The 15,923-nt window shown below is 36.7% G+C and overlaps 1 protein-coding gene across 2 annotated transcripts in view; it reads left to right on the top strand.

Moving 5' to 3' along the window:
- Positions 1 to 15,923, top strand: part of ITGAV (integrin subunit alpha V) — a 102,258-nt gene that overhangs the window by 75,542 nt on the left and 10,793 nt on the right. For both annotated transcript variants that reach the window (XM_043894782.1, XM_043894781.1), the window contains exons 17-25: positions 404 to 558; positions 3,729 to 3,866; positions 7,654 to 7,721; positions 8,327 to 8,474; positions 9,000 to 9,092; positions 13,258 to 13,337; positions 13,716 to 13,796; positions 14,608 to 14,713; positions 15,288 to 15,446. In XM_043894782.1, coding sequence (XP_043750717.1) covers positions 404 to 558; positions 3,729 to 3,866; positions 7,654 to 7,721; positions 8,327 to 8,474; positions 9,000 to 9,092; positions 13,258 to 13,337; positions 13,716 to 13,796; positions 14,608 to 14,713; positions 15,288 to 15,446 — 1,028 coding nt within the window. The remainder of the gene's footprint in view (positions 1 to 403; positions 559 to 3,728; positions 3,867 to 7,653; positions 7,722 to 8,326; positions 8,475 to 8,999; positions 9,093 to 13,257; positions 13,338 to 13,715; positions 13,797 to 14,607; positions 14,714 to 15,287; positions 15,447 to 15,923) is intronic.

Genomic DNA, 15,923 nt, shown 5'->3' with positions numbered 1-15,923 from the left:
TATGGGTGTATATTAGTAAACATTTCTTACAATCAGGAAGAGTGCTGCCACCTGCATTAGTGGTGGGAGTCTTAATTATTCACATATTTCATTTCTGAACTTCCTCCTCTCAGCTTAAGTTAAAAGAAAAAAAAATTCCCTTCTATCTGCTAGTTTTATCATTATCTGAATTATTAGATGACATTAAGTTGGGAATGGTTGGATTAATTAATTATGAAATATTTATTCAGAATTAATATGTTTTGGTCTCACTATAATGTATAGACTTTTTAAGAATGAATTAGAAGCAAGTTACTTCTTAAGAAATGTCTGTGTATCTCTCTTTACATGAAAACTTGAGATATTTAGGACAGGTAGGTGTCCATAAAGATTATGTTGGTTATAAATCCTTTGGTTTGTATAGACTTCCAGGTGGAGCTTCTTTTGGATAAACTCAAGCAGAAAGGAGCAATTCGACGAGCACTCTTTCTCCATAACAGGTCCCCGGGTCACTCCAAGAACATGACCATCTCAAGGGGGGGACAGATGCAGTGTGAGGAGCTGATCGCATATCTGCGGGTAAGACATACTTTTTTTTATGTTCCTTATCTTTCTATGTGTTATTTTTCCATCTGAATGACTTTTCCTTTCTGTAAAATTTTTTTGGTGGTGAATAAATAAGAAAGCAGAAAAATGCAGTTGAGGAAATTGGGCTTTTTGAAGAGTCAGACTTGAGTAATGGACATCTACTCTTGTCAGACTGGATATCACATGTGTCCTTATTAAATTATGACAAACGTATTATTGGACTCTCAAGACCGTAAAAGAAATCCACCCCTCCCCAGTTAATCAATTAAAAAACTTCACTGGCTAAACCCGACTTGTGAGTTGTAAGCAAGTGTGAGTCAGGGTAGCTAGGGAGGGAGGGCTGGAACCTGGGCAGGGGGCAGAGGGGGAGCAATACTTGCCGACACCAGTATGGGGGTTCGGACTCACCTGGGGCCTGCTGCAAGCCAGGGGTCTGACCTGAACCTCCTGTATTAGGTCTAGATTTTTCCACAGGGCTAAAGTGTTCCCAAAACAAAGATGACCCTGACTCTTGCAAGAGTAAATGCAAGTTTTCACTGGAACAATCTAGTACAGGTCCCACAGGTTAAGTTCAAATCAAGTAAGAATTCATTTCTAAAGTACTAAAGAAACAGAAAGTAAGCCATTAGAAGACACAGCAAACAAATCTTAGTCCTGGAAAAGTGAAGTGAAAGTCACTCAGTCGTGTCCGACTCTTTGTGACCCCATGGAAAGGCTTGAGATTTAGAATTATCAGTTACAAAGTATACATGTGTATGAAATATTGAAAGAAATAAAGGGTGAAATTTGATTTAAAAGACAAAAGTATCAGTGAACATATAGAAGACCCAACATAATTAATAAACTCTATTTAATAAACCTATATAGAACTTGGCATCCAACATTTAGAGAATATAAAAGTTCCCCATGTACATATAGGAAGTCTGAACAAATTTGAGAAAATTGAAATCATAGAATATATGCTATTTGATTATAGTGCAATTTTTAGAAATCAGTAACAAATTTAAATTGAGAATTAAGAATTGTGATTTTAAGCAACTTATGGATTAAAAAAAGATCATACTGGAAATTTACTTAGAAGTGAATTATAATGAAAATATCAAAATATCAAAATGTGTAAGATATCCTAAAAGCATAACGTAAAGGTAAATATATATAGCCTTAAATGCTGTTTAATTTAAATGAAACCTTGAGGGAAAAAATGAAGGGAAAATAAACCCAAGAAACCTCCACAAAATTAAAAATTAAAAAAGGACATTCCTGGTGACTCAGCAGTAAAGAATCTGCCTGGAGTGCGGGAGACCGCGGGTTCGATCCCTGGGTTGGGAAGATGCCCAGGAGAAGAGAATGGCTACCCACTCTGGTATTCTTGCCTGGGAAATCCCATGGACAGAGGAGTCTGGAGGGGACAGTCTGTGGGGTCTCAGAGTCAAGACACTGACTGAAGCAGCTTTGCTCGAAGGCACATAGATAATGGAGGAATTAAAATAATAGAATATTATGAACAACCTTGTACCAAGAAAACAAAAACATTCTTAGAAAAACATAGCACGACTGTTACTTGAAGAAATAGAAAACCCAAACAATCCACTGAACCATAAAAATCATTCTGAAAATTGAACTGGCAGTTTAAAAGTCTTTACACAAGCAGATCACAAGACCTAAATAATTTTATAGGCAATATCATCTAAGCTATCAGGAATGAGACATTCCAATATTAAACTCTTAAAAAGAATAGAAAAAACAAGATGCATTTCCAGTTTATTCTCTGAAGCTAGTGTAATTGATACCCAGACTGGCCAAGGATAGTATAAAAAAGAATTCATGAGTCTTACACAAAGACATAGATGTAGAATTACTAACCAAATATAAGCAAACTCAATCCAAGCTGTTTATAAAGAATATTAAAAAACAGATCAACTTGCATGTATCCTAGAGCGGGTTAATATTAAAAATATAGAAGTGTAACTTCACACATGAATAGACTGAAAACATGGCCATCTTACTTGAAGTGCAAGAAAGGTTTTTGATTAAATAACTGTTCATGATATTTGCAAACAAATACCTCAAGCTTCAACTATGAAGAAATTCCGTTTTACACTCAGACAAAGTCTACCAGTACCTATTGCTTGTTCCAGATGAGAATTAATGAGAATTCTTATGTGTTGCTGATGCCAGTGTAAATGCTATGAAGATTTTGGAAAATAATATGGTATTATCATAGAGAACTGACAAATCTCTTTTCCACTGTGTAGAACGATACTTTTTTTTTTTTTTTGTAATAGCAAAAATAAACCAAAACCCCAAAGAAATCCAAAAAAGAATTATTAAACTGTGGATTTATTATAAGTATTACTCAACATGGGCTTCCCTGATAGCTCAGTTGGTAAAGAATCTGCCTGCAGTGCAGGAGACCCTGGTTCAATTCCTGGATCGGGAAGATCCCCTGGGGAAGGGATGGGCTACCCACTCCAGTATTCTTGGGCTTCCCTTGTGGCTCAGCTGGTAAAGAGTCCTCCTGCAGTGTGGGAGATCTGGGTTCCATCCCTAGGTTGGGAAGATCCCCTGAGAAGGGAAAGGCTACCCACTCCAGTTACTCAGCAATAAATATTAACCTTGCTACATGCAACAGTGCGAATGAATCTTCTAAAAAAGGGTTGAAGCAAATAACAGAAGAATATGTATGGTCTCATTTAAAAATAAACAGGAAAAGCAATCTGAAGAACATGCTGTTTTAGAGACATATACAACTAGAGTAAAACTACTGTGAGCAAGCTAATGGAATGATTACCTCTGGAAGGCAGACAAAGGGATGAAAAGAGCATGTAGGTAGCCTAAGCAATGTAGGTAATGTCCTAGTTATTATTTATATTGGGTGTGTGTTGGAGTGCCCATTTTATTAACAGGTCTCGTGTATTTTTGTGTGAATCGAATATTACATTACAAAACAAAGTTGGTTAAGGATTCTCAATGGATAATGGTAGTCTTCTTTATGGATATCCTGTTCTTACGTAAGTGTAGTATTACAGAGAGTTTTGGTAGAATTGGATCGAGGGGTGAGTACAGCTGGCTTTGTATTGTATGCTTACGGATTTCTACAGATTGCTTGATGTCTTACTTAGGTTGATGTTGTAATTAACTCAAAGCTTTTGCATTTTTAGGACGAATCTGAATTTAGAGACAAACTCACTCCAATTACTATTTTTATGGAGTATTGGTTGGATTATCGAACAGCTGCTGATGCAACAGGGTTGCAACCTATTCTTAACCAATTTACTCCGGCCAATGTTAGTCGACAGGTACTGTGCTTTATTAATTTATCCTTTAATCTTTTAAAAAAATCTTATAATTCGTATTTTTAAATAGCATAAGAGATTGCTTTTATTTTATATTTTTTTATCTTTTTGCATTAGAGTATAGCAGATTAACAATATTAAGATAGTTTCAGGTGGACAGCAAAGGGACTCAGCCATACAAGGATTGCTTCTATAATGTTGCATTTTTAGTTAGAGAAGTCGGAGGGGAAGAGACATTCAAAGTCACTCAACTTATATGCAGAGGAAGACAAGGTCGCATTTTGAATACATAAAACAATAAAGTAATTCAAGGAAAACAACAAAATGCCAAGTAATACATAGTATTTTAGTATTTTGCTAAACAAGTTTATGTTATCTTTGATTTATATTTTAAAAACTAGTGTATATACACACATATGCATATATAGTATGTAAATCATTCTTTTGATAAAATCAAATATAGCAACAGAATTTTATAAGGAATATATTTTATATATGTTAGCTATATTTTATAGTTTTAATTTTATAATTTATTTTATATAACTATCTTATATTTCATTTTGCATGTAAATTATAGGTGCTGCTTTCCACTACCCATTAGTATAGAACTTACATTGTTCCTAGTTCATATTTTTTACAATTTATATTTTTAGGGGATGCACAGTCTTACGTTGATTAATTTAATAATGAACATATGAGCCTCTTATAGTCTGTTGTTCAGTTTTACAGTTTTTAAAAAAGTTAATGGTTACTTTTACATTATGCATTTTGATATAGGAGTTATGATTATTTTCTGTTTATAATTCTGGAATTTTTTGGAAACTATTTATTAGTGTTAACATTAGTTTACTGGGATCACCAGTCTCTTTAATACCAATATAATTTAAAGGCAGCTTATCAAATTGGTTAACTTTGGAAACTGCTTTGAGGGAAAGAATAACTTTAATATTTGACTTGCTTCCCTTTCTCCACCTCCCCTTCTTCATTATTTGAATCTGTTTCCTTTGTGTTCTACTTTTGTTTCGGCAAGGACATTACCTACTCTTAGGCATTTCTTTCTGTATTCTTAGTTTTATTATGCACTCTCATTTCTGTGTTAATTACCTACCCTAACATGCTTATTTACTTCTCTCTAAAATGGCCCTTTATTTCCCTGGTCATATTACTCACTTTTTTAATTACTGTAGACTCTCTTTAAGGTACTGCTTTCTAATAGAAATATAATGTGAGCCACGTTCGTAGTTTAAATTTACTGATCAGTAACATTAAAAAAATAGAAAACTGGTGACTGCAATTTTAATAATATATCTGTATTAGTTTGCTAGGACTGCTGTTACAAAGTGCCACAGAATGGGTGGTGAAATAATAGAGATTTATTTTCTCACAATTCTGGAGGCGTAAAGTCGGAGATCAATGTGGGCGGTGCTGGTCTCCTCTGGCGCTTTTCCCACTGGCTCCTAGTGGTCGCTTTCTCCCTGTGTCTTTATGCGGCCTCCCCTCTGTGGCTGCGTTCTAATCTCCTTATAAAGCACCAGTCATATCGGATTAGGGGCTTCCCTCAGCTCAGTCGGTAAAGAATCTGCTTGCAACGCAGGAGACCCGGGTTCGATTCCTGGACGATCCCCTGGAGAAGGAAATGGAAACCCACTCCAGTATTGTTGCCTGGAAAATCCCATGGACAGAGGAGCCTGGCGGGCTACAGTCCATGTGGCTGCAAGAGCTGGACACGACTTAGCGACTTCACCACCACCACCATATTGGATTAGGGCCCACCCTAACGATGCCATTTTAACTCAATTACCTCTTTAAAAACCATATTTCCAAATAATCACATTTTTCTATGAAATTCTTTATACTGTTTTTTACTGTCTTCAAAATCCAGAGTGTATTATACTATAGGACATCTCAATTCAGATGCTAAAGCTTCATCAGAAATATTTTTTCTTCATTTAGAAGTCATAGAATTTGCAACTGAAAAGTGGAGTCACATAGCCAAGTTATTCTAAAAGTTATACTAAAAGTTTTCTAGTGGCAGAATCAAGTATCAGTTTTTAAATTTAAGTTAATTAATATTAAATGAAATGTAAACCGCCCCACCACCCCCGCCCCCTGCCCCAGTCATACTAGGTACATTTCAAGTGCAGCTTGCTGTGGCTCCTCTATTGGACATAGCAGCTCTTGAGTTTTCCTTTCTGTATTGTTATCCTTTGGAGTTACAGACTTAGTGCTTTCTGCACTAAAAGTGGCTTTTTAACCCAACCGCCCCCCCCCCCCCCGCCCCCAACTGCCCTCTGGTTGTTCATTCAAATGTGTATTAAGTTCTTACTCTGTGTAAGATACTAAGGATATAACTGTAGAGATTTAGTTCTCTGTGAATGGAAAATAATGCTCTTTTTCCATTTCTGAAGCTGTTTTTCCTGATAGTGTATTTTAATGCTGTAGTTGCACCAATGCCAGCTTAATCCTTTTTCTTCAGTGTAGAGTGGTAACTACCACTAGTAACTAACTAGTAACTAGTAACTAACTAGGTAACTAGTCAAATATCCCTTTATCATAGTTTATTAATATTTCATAATACTTCTCATTTCAAACTTCAGATACTCATCATTATAGCTGGAACTTTTAATACATAGAATATCACATATCATTAAATCTACTCTTAGTTCATGAACTAAGTTAGTAGTTGATTGTCTTTCATGTGACTTGTGCAGTTACCTCAAAGTTCTTCTAATGATCCTGGCCTTTTCCCCCCAACTTCTTGAAGCACATAGCAGCTGTTAACATCTAGGTCAGTGAATTAGTTAACATGTATTGTTGGGTTTCATCCCAATTACATTGTCAGTTAAGATCTCTATCATATTATTTTATTCTGGGAAGCCATATATCCTTGTAACTTGAAAGCATACAGTTTTGTTGTTGTTTTCAAGAAAGCCTGTCACTATTTTTCCCCTTTAAATCTTTTTCTTTTCTGTTTGCCTTAGGACCCGAAGCCCTTTGTATGTTAACAGTAGGCAAACCAAGAATGGCTTGATCATTTTTTTCTTTCCTCTTTTATTAATTTTTATGTTTCTTATTTCACATCCTGCCCAGCTTCTTCTTCTGCTTCCTCCACTATGTCTTTCTGCTGGGTTTTCCATAATGTTCCAGCTGACACATCATATGGTCCTATCTAGAGAGAGAAAGTGTTGAGGTCTTTGCTTATTGTACCTGTCTTGGGTCTGCTAACTTAATGCTTCTGGTTCCATTTTCTTTCTCTTTCCAGATGGCCATGCCAGTGCAGAACTCCTTTCATCCAGTTTCTGTTCTGTTCGGTCTGTCTGTCTGAATTGTTGCTATGGATCCACAGCTCCTTATTCTTTTACTCCTCATTCTGTGCTCTCAAGAGGCATGGTCTATAATGAGAAATTCTGTAAAGGAGCTTTTTTGGCCCAAGATCACGCAACTTAGCAGAAGCAGACTAAAGCCAAACTCTAATTTCAATATTACTTTCTATTCTACACTTCATTCCAAAGTCATAATAGGTTAATTTGAGATAGACCTAAAAGGTTCCAGCTAGTTGTATTATACCCTATGAATCTTTCCCTTCCTTTTCATTCTTACTAGCTAACGCTGACCTGTTTAAAAACAGGCAGCCATGATCCCTTTTGCATTCAGGTATATATATAAGTTGAGTGTATATAAATACATACATGTATATTCATATACATCCGTATATATATTAATATACACTGTGTGTGTGACCTGTATTGGTATTTATTCATGTAGAAAAAAATAAAAACCTTTCTTCTAGGCTCATATTCTACTTGACTGTGGTGATGACAATGTCTGTAAACCCAAACTGGAGGTTTCTGTAGATAGGTAAGTTTTGCTCCAAATAATAGACTGTATAATAAGAAACTGAATGAAAGAGCACATTTTTCTATTAAAGTAATAGCAGTGAGAATTAGTTGTGTTGGAGGATAATGCATGATTTTCAGTAAAGGAGTGAATGTTGAGCTTTAGAAAAATAGGCTGTGTGTTTCACCAGCTGCCTAGGTTAACAGATCTGTTTTCATCAGTATGGAGTAGTGTCACAAAGGAGCATTGTATTCTCTTAAAGATTGTCTCTTAACTAAAGGACGTATTGCCATTTTATATAATGTATAAATTACAGCAAATATTTTAAGTATCATGACCAGGGGATTAGTTCAACTTTTAGAAAACATCAGGAAATTAATAAGTACAAAGGGATATAAAGTTATTTTCATAACAGATTTGAGTGATAGTGATATGAGAAGGCATCAGTGTTTCCTTTTATTGGGAGAAACGTTGAATTTGCACCCAGTTGCTGTTTCCAGTTCAGTGTTGATCTGTGCAGTAGTCTCAAAATATCCTGAGACGTTCTTGAACTTGTCAGTGCTTTGAACAGTCATGCTCTTGCTACGCAGTCCTTTTTCATTGACTAGATTTATATTAACTTGTAGCGATCAAAAGAAGATCTATGTTGGGGACGACAACCCTCTGACCTTGATTGTTAAGGCTCAGAATCAGGGAGAAGGTGCCTATGAAGCCGAGCTCATCGTTTCCATCCCGCTGCAGGCTGATTTCATCGGGGTTGTCCGCAACAGTGAAGTAAGCAAGCTGCCTCTTTAAAAATCGAAATGCACTCATGGTTTATATTAACATTAATGAGCAGCTACCCTATTTATTATACTACAGCTTAGCTGTTCTACCTAAGGCTAAATTGCTAGACAATAGAGTGCCTGTCTCACCTAATTCTTTTCAAGCCTAGTACTTTGCATAATGCATTGATACGACTTTTTAAAAATTGCTAGCTAAGTGCCTGACACAAGGTCAGATGGATAAAGTGTCTAAGCCTGGCCATCAAATAATTTGTCAGAAATAATATGGTTATGTGTCTAAGTCCTCTAGGGATCGTCCAGAAACACTTTTGCATTTATATGTGGCAACTGAACACAGTTCTGGTTCCCCCATATCTCTCATTACTCAAATAGATCTATTTGCTTGGTAAAACAAGAAACCCAAACATCCAACTGTATGATATTGTCTAGAAACTTTACAGTTTGTATGGCTTCTGCTTTTTTTTTTAGTGATTAATTTATTTTCCCTTCAATCCTCCTTCTTCGTCTATCAAAGGCCTTAGCAAGACTTTCCTGTGCGTTTAAGACAGAAAACCAAACCCGCCAGGTGGTTTGTGACCTTGGAAACCCAATGAAGGCTGGAACTCAAGTAAGACATTTTAATTAAATGGGTCTCTTTTTTTCTTTCTTTGAGATTAGCATATTTTTTGTGGGTTTGTCCACAGTTGTTTGTTTGATTATTTTGTATTTATGTTTTGAGTATGGTGGGTCTCTGCTGCTGGACGCGGGCCCTCTCCAGTGGTGGTGAGCAGAGGCCACGCCTTGTTGTGGCGCTCGGACTTCTCGCTGCGGTGGCTTCTCCTGTCACGGAACGTGGGTTCCAGTAGTTGCAGCATGTGGGAGAAGTAGTTGTGGCTTGTGGGCTCTAGAGCGTGGGCTCAGCAGTTGTGGTGCATAGGTCTAGCTGCTCTGTAGCATATGGGATCTTCCGGGACCTGGGATTGAACCGGTATCCCCTGCATTGCAAGGCAGATTCTCAACTACTGGACCACCAGGGAAGTCCCATAGTAATTTTTTTTTACTAGAAACTTTTTTTAATAAAGAACTTTTTAATAAAAACTTCAAAATAGTATATACACAATGGAATATTACTCAGCCATTAAAAAGAATACATTTGAATCAGTTCTAATGAGGTGGATGAGACTGGAGCCTATTATACAGAGTGAAATAAGCCAGAAAGAAAAACACCAATACAGTATACTAATGCATATATATGGAATTTAGAAAGATAGTAATGATAACCCTATATGCGAGACAGCAAAAGAGACACAGATGTATAGAACAGTCTTTTGGGCTCTGTGGGAGAGGGCGAGGGTGGGATGACCTGGGAGAATGGCATTGAAACATGTATATTATTGTGTGTGAAGCAGATCGCCGGTCCAGGTTCGATGCGTGAGACCGGGTGCTCAGGGCTTGGTGCTCTGGGATGACCCTGAGGGATGGGATGGGGAAGGAGGTGGGAGCGAGGTTCAGGATGGGGAACACATGTACACCCATGGCGGATTCGTGTCAGTGTATGGCAAAACCACTACAGTATTGTGAAATAATTAGCCTCCAATTAAAATGAATAAATTTATTTAAAAAAATAGTATTTCAGTTGGTTTTGATTTAGAATGTAATGATTATTAGAGCTTAGTTTTGATTAAGATACTAAAGTAGTGAGTTGTGCTATTACCTGTATTCAGCAAGCTGCTCTTTGCCTTCAGTTTGGTGAATGGATAAGAACATGTTTAAACTAAGGACTGAGATTGTAACTTTGATATTTTAAACTGATACTTTAATGCATCCTCAAAGCTACTCTGACAAATACTGAGACTGTTATTCTTAGGTGATTTAGAGTGATCTCATAAACTGGGGCTTCCCTGGTGGCTCAGACTATAAAGAATCTGCCTGCAATGCAGGTAGGCCCAAGTCCTATCCCTGGGTTGGGAAGATCCCCTGGAGAAGGGAATGGCTCCCCACTCCAGTATTCTTGCCTGGAGAATTCCATGGACAGAGGAGCCTGGCAAGCTACAGTCTGTAGGGTTGCAAAGAGTCAGACACAACTGAATGACTAACACTTTCACTTCACACTTTATGAACGTGAAACCTGTGAGGTCATCCCATTAGGACTGAACTGCACATTGGTTGGATCAGACTCCTCTTTAGGTGGTGGAGAAGGGAGCCCAGAAGCTTGAGAAGAAGCACTCAGTGGATTGCTTCCCAAATCTTCTAAAAAATGGAGACAATCATGTCAAAGTATGGCAAAAACCACTACAATATTGTAAAGTAATTAGCCTCCAACTAATAAAAATAAATGAAAAAAAAAATAAAAAGGAGACAAAATATACCTTTTTGAATTGCTAGTATCAAGGGGAAAAAAAGCAGCAGTATATTTCTTGTTACCTTTTCAATAGAATTTAATTTATTAATAATAAAACATAGATATTGGTAATTTGAAGATCTGTGGTCATTGTTATTCAGACGCTCAGTCATATCTGACTCTTTGCTACCCCATAGACTGCAGCACCCCAGGCTTCCCTGTCCTTCGCTATCTCTTGGAGCTTACTGAAACTCATGTCCATTGAGTCAATGATGCCATGCAACCATCTCGTCCTCTATCGTCCCCTTTTCCTCCTGCCCTCAGTCTTTCCCAGCATCAGGGTCTTTTCCAATGAGTTGGCCCTTCACCTCAGGTGGCCAAAGTATTGGAGCTTCAGCTTCAGCATCAGTCCTTCCAATGAATATTCAGGGTTGATTTCCTTTAGGATGGACTGGTTTGGTCTCCTTGCAGTCCAAGGGACTCTGGAGTCTTCTCCAACACCACATTCAAAAGTAGCAATTCTTAGGTGCTTGGCCGCCGTCATGGTCCAACTCTCGCATCCGAACATGACTCCTGGAAAAACTATAGCTTTGACAATAGGGACCTTTGTCGGCAAAGTGATATCTCTGCTTTTTTAACATGCTGTCTAGGTTTGTCATAGCTTTCCTTCCAAGAAGCAAGTGTCTTAATTTCATGGTTGCAGTCATTGTCTGAATTGATTTTGGCACCCAAGGAAATAAATAAAGTCTGTTACTGTTTCCATTTTTTTCTCATCTATTTGCCATGAAGTGTTGGGACTGGATGCCATGATCTTTGTTCTTTGAATGCTGGGTTTTCAGCCAGCTTTTTCACTCTCCTCTTTCACCTTCATCAGCCTTTTAATTCCTCTTTGCTTTCTGCCATTAGGGTGGTGTCATCTGCATATCTGAGGTTATTGATATTTCTCTGGGCGATCTTGATTCCAACTTGAGCTTCATCCAGCCTGGCATTATCTGTGATAATCTGGGACTACATATTCCATATCTACCCTTATAAACAGTGTCCTATTAGATGTTATTTAAGGGTACAGACTTTGAATGACTAGTAAATAAGTCCTAGAGATCTAATGTGCAGTGTAATGATTATAGACAAGAGTATGGTGTCAAACTTGTGAGAGATTAGATCTTGATTATTCCAACCACAAGAAAAGAAGTTATAATTTTGTAATGTGACAGAGTTACAGTTGTTGCTGCAATGGTAATCATGTAATGTATGAAATCAACATGTTGTCTACCTTAACTTTACACAGTGTTGGGTGTCAAATATTAATATATTTCAATAAAAAATAAATATTCCATATTTCTTTACATATATTTTTCCTTTAAGAGTCATAATTATTTTTAGATGTATGGTCTCTTGGGGAAGAGCACTTGAACAGAGTCCTCAAAGTTATATTTTTCACTTGTATTTATTGCAGTGTTTTATTAAGAAGTGAACATGCCTTTTATTTTCTCATACACTCATTCTAACTTTTTTACTCACTGTACATTCAGGAAAGATAATTCCAGGTTAATTCTTACAGCCGGCTCCAGGCTTTGTGAAGTGAGAGGTGGTTTGATGAAGTCCCCTAGAAGGGCCATTTTTAGATGTCTTTTAGATGACTTCCAAGAAGCCTGCTTTCTCTAACTTTGTAGCTGTTTTCTTTAAAATAACAATTTTCTGCCTGCAGAAGTTAAGATGTTTGTTACTGATGGACTTGTGGGTGGTGTAGAGAAATTCTGCTTCTGGCCCTGCTTCTCTCCTTTTTAGTCAGGCTCTCTCAGTCTTGTAAACCATCTATTTCTTCCTGTTCCATTAACACAAGTTGAGGTATTAGCTTCCTGTCACTAAATCTTGTGCATAACTACTGTACTTTCATTGGATCAGTGGTTCCTCTTGCATTTTTCAGAAAGTTAATATTAGTTGACATTATAAGGAGATAATTTGTTAATATTATAAGGAGATATGATTAATCATTGTTGTTAAACAGGCTTCCTTATGGATTGGCCTGAGTATCTTAATTAATAAGGATTTGATAGAAGATCAGACTTAGTTAGGGCTTCCCTGGTGTCTCACTGGTAAAGAATCTGCCTGTAATGCAGGGGAGACAGATGCGGGTTCGATCCCTGGGTCAAGAAGATCCTGTGGAGAAGGGCATGGCAACTCACTCCAGGGTTCTTGCCTGGAGAATTCCACAGACATAGGACCCCGGCATGCTGCAGCGCATGGGGTCGCAAAGAGTCGGACATGACTGGAGCGTGTTGGTAGCTGCAGCAGCCGCAGGCTTAGTTATTTTTGCTAGAGTACTTTCAGTTTTATTTTAGGTTCAGAAATAACCTGTTTTAGACCATTCTTTTTTCTTTGGACATTGGATTTGGAATTTCACGTGTTTGACGTGTTTCTCACTAACATTGACCTTCTTTTCCTCCTCTAGCTCTTAGCTGGGCTTCGTTTCAGTGTCCACCAGCAATCAGAGATGGATACGTCTGTGAAATTTGATTTACAAATTCAAAGGTGTGAAAACAACTTTTTTCTGTTTATAATAACTTTTGAGGAAATAGTATTTGTTATGAATATGTTTTGCAGTATACTTAAGTATTATGGAATAGGATAGACTAAAATTTTAATACTTAGTTATCAAATTTTAAGACCAATATTTACATGATAAGAATAATTTTATTATTTTTGAGTTTTAAGACAAAGATAAAAGTTAAATAAAAATCATCGTCTTAGAATTAAATGCTAATGAAAATAATTATTTTGTGCAGTTTGTCATTTCTTTATTGCTTTTCATTTGTTCACTTTTAGTTTCACTGCATTTGCCTCTGTATGATTTTGATTATAATTATGCTCATCAAATTCAGCCCTAAATTTATTTTTTTTCTTTTTCAGCTCCAATCTTTTTGATAAAGTAAGCCCGGTTGTATCTTACAAAGTTGACCTTGCTGTTTTAGCTGCTGTTGAGATAAGAGGGTCAGTATGATTACCCAGTTGAGTATCTTATTCTCGTGATTTAAACTACTTTAAAAAGTAGTTACTTTTTTTTTTAGTTTTAAAAAATTTATTTATTTTTTAATTGAAGGGTAATTACAGAATTTTGTGGTTTTCTGCCAGATATCAACATGAATCAGCCATAGGTATAGATATGCCAGGGCTTCCCTGGTGTCTCAGACGGTAAAGAATCCGTCTGCAATACGGGAGACCTGGGTTTGATCCCTCGATGGGGAAGATCCCTTGGAGGAGGACATGGCAATCTACGCTAGTGTTCTTGCCTGGAGAATCCCATGGACAGAGGAGCCTGGCAGGCTACAGTGGGTCACAGATAGTCAGACACGACTGAGTGACCAAGCACAGCACATAACATATGTCCAAGTGTTAGGCCCCCTAACTTCTTTTGTATAGTGTATGTTCCATGTTTCATGGTGATATTACTAGAACTATAGTTTCTGTAGAAATAAGAAGGCTCTGGGTGTATTCCAAAGCCCCAAATATTTATTTGATAATTCTCTGGTAATAAACCAGACATGGCAAAAGCAGCATAAAATAAATTTATTGAACTTTATGCAGAAATATTCGCCTGTTACCAATTCATCTGCTACACTGGATTCAGTCAGGAAGCGTTTGTATGTCCAGCTATGCCGTGTACACATACAAGTATAATTTTTTTTGTCTTTGGTGTTTTTTTAAATTCTGATTTTATTCATTTGGATACTAGGTACTTTTAAAAATGAACTGACCATATCATTTTGATATTCATGGTAGGTTTTCTTTGGTCATTGTTTAGAGTCTCAAGTCCTGATCATATCTTTCTTCCGATTCCAAATTGGAAGTACAAAGAGAACCCTGAGACTGAAGAAGATGTTGGGCCAGTTGTTCAGCACATCTATGAGGTTTGCAGTTGGATTTAATTGATACCTGGTAGAGAGACAACAGAGAAACGAACAGATAGGCTGCTTTTAAAAAACAAGTCCAAAAAACAAAAAGAAAACAAATCTATGTAACTTTTATGTAAACTCTGCATAGTTTAATTTTGTGCTAGAGATTTCTTAGAATTTTTTCCCCATTCTTAAGCTCATTTCCATTAGACAAGTAACTTCAAGTGGTAAAAGAAAGCTGTTTATACAAACTGTTGTTTAAAACTGATTAGTTGTACTGGGATAAAAGGAATAGGTCGTTGAGTAAAATTTTGGTTCTGTAGGAAGGAAATTTTCTATGCCACTTATCAGTAACTTTTTCATGTTTTCCTCTTTTGTTTATATTTTTATCCTGACACATACTGCCCTACTCAGAGGCATATGTTGAGTTTGATTCTTTTGCATACTAATGATCATGATAATCATATTAGAGTCACTATGGAAACTCTGCTGTTATTCAAATGCTGTTGCTTCAGGATTCCTAAAGATGATGTAGAGGAAGGATTATAGATTTTTGCCCAAAATATTTACATTTTCTTTTCCTCATTAGCTGAGAAACAATGGTCCGAGTTCATTCAGCAAGGCAATGCTACATCTTCAGTGGCCTTACAAATATAACAATAACACTTTGTTGTACATCCTTCAATATGATATTGATGGGCCAATGAACTGCACTTCAGATATGGAGATTAACCCTTTGAGAATTAAGGTAATATGCTTCATAGCAACTGTTTATTATACTGATGTTTTATTGCTTTTCTTTCTAAATCTATAAAAGAAATGCATAAAATAAAGCAATTGTTTTAGTAATAAATCCATTCTGCAAAAATATTTTAGTTTTAACCAGTATGCTATGTATTAGATTGTTATATTTGTGTAATGAGTAAGGATGAATTCTCGCTCTGCTGAACCATTTATTTATGTAGTGTTTAGTGAGCCTCTGGAGATATTCTTAGGTGATCCAGTTTGACTTTGGTTTCATCACATAGTGGTTTATCCACATGTGATATTATATCAAGGGTGTTTGGATGTCCAAATTTTTGTCTTTGGGGTAAGATGTAACATTTTACTCTTGGCTTTTTTGACTTGACCTAGAAAATATCATTTTATGGAATTCTCTTTACTTTTAGATACAGTCCTCTCCATCCTAGCATGTATCTTTGGATAAGAAGCTGTTGCAGTTTGG

Source organism: Cervus elaphus, chromosome 33, assembly GCF_910594005.1.
Source record: "Cervus elaphus chromosome 33, mCerEla1.1, whole genome shotgun sequence".
Lineage (NCBI taxonomy): Eukaryota > Metazoa > Chordata > Mammalia > Artiodactyla > Cervidae > Cervus > Cervus elaphus.
The sequence above is the reverse complement of the archived record's forward strand: the minus strand, read 5'-3'. Positions and strand labels throughout refer to the sequence as shown.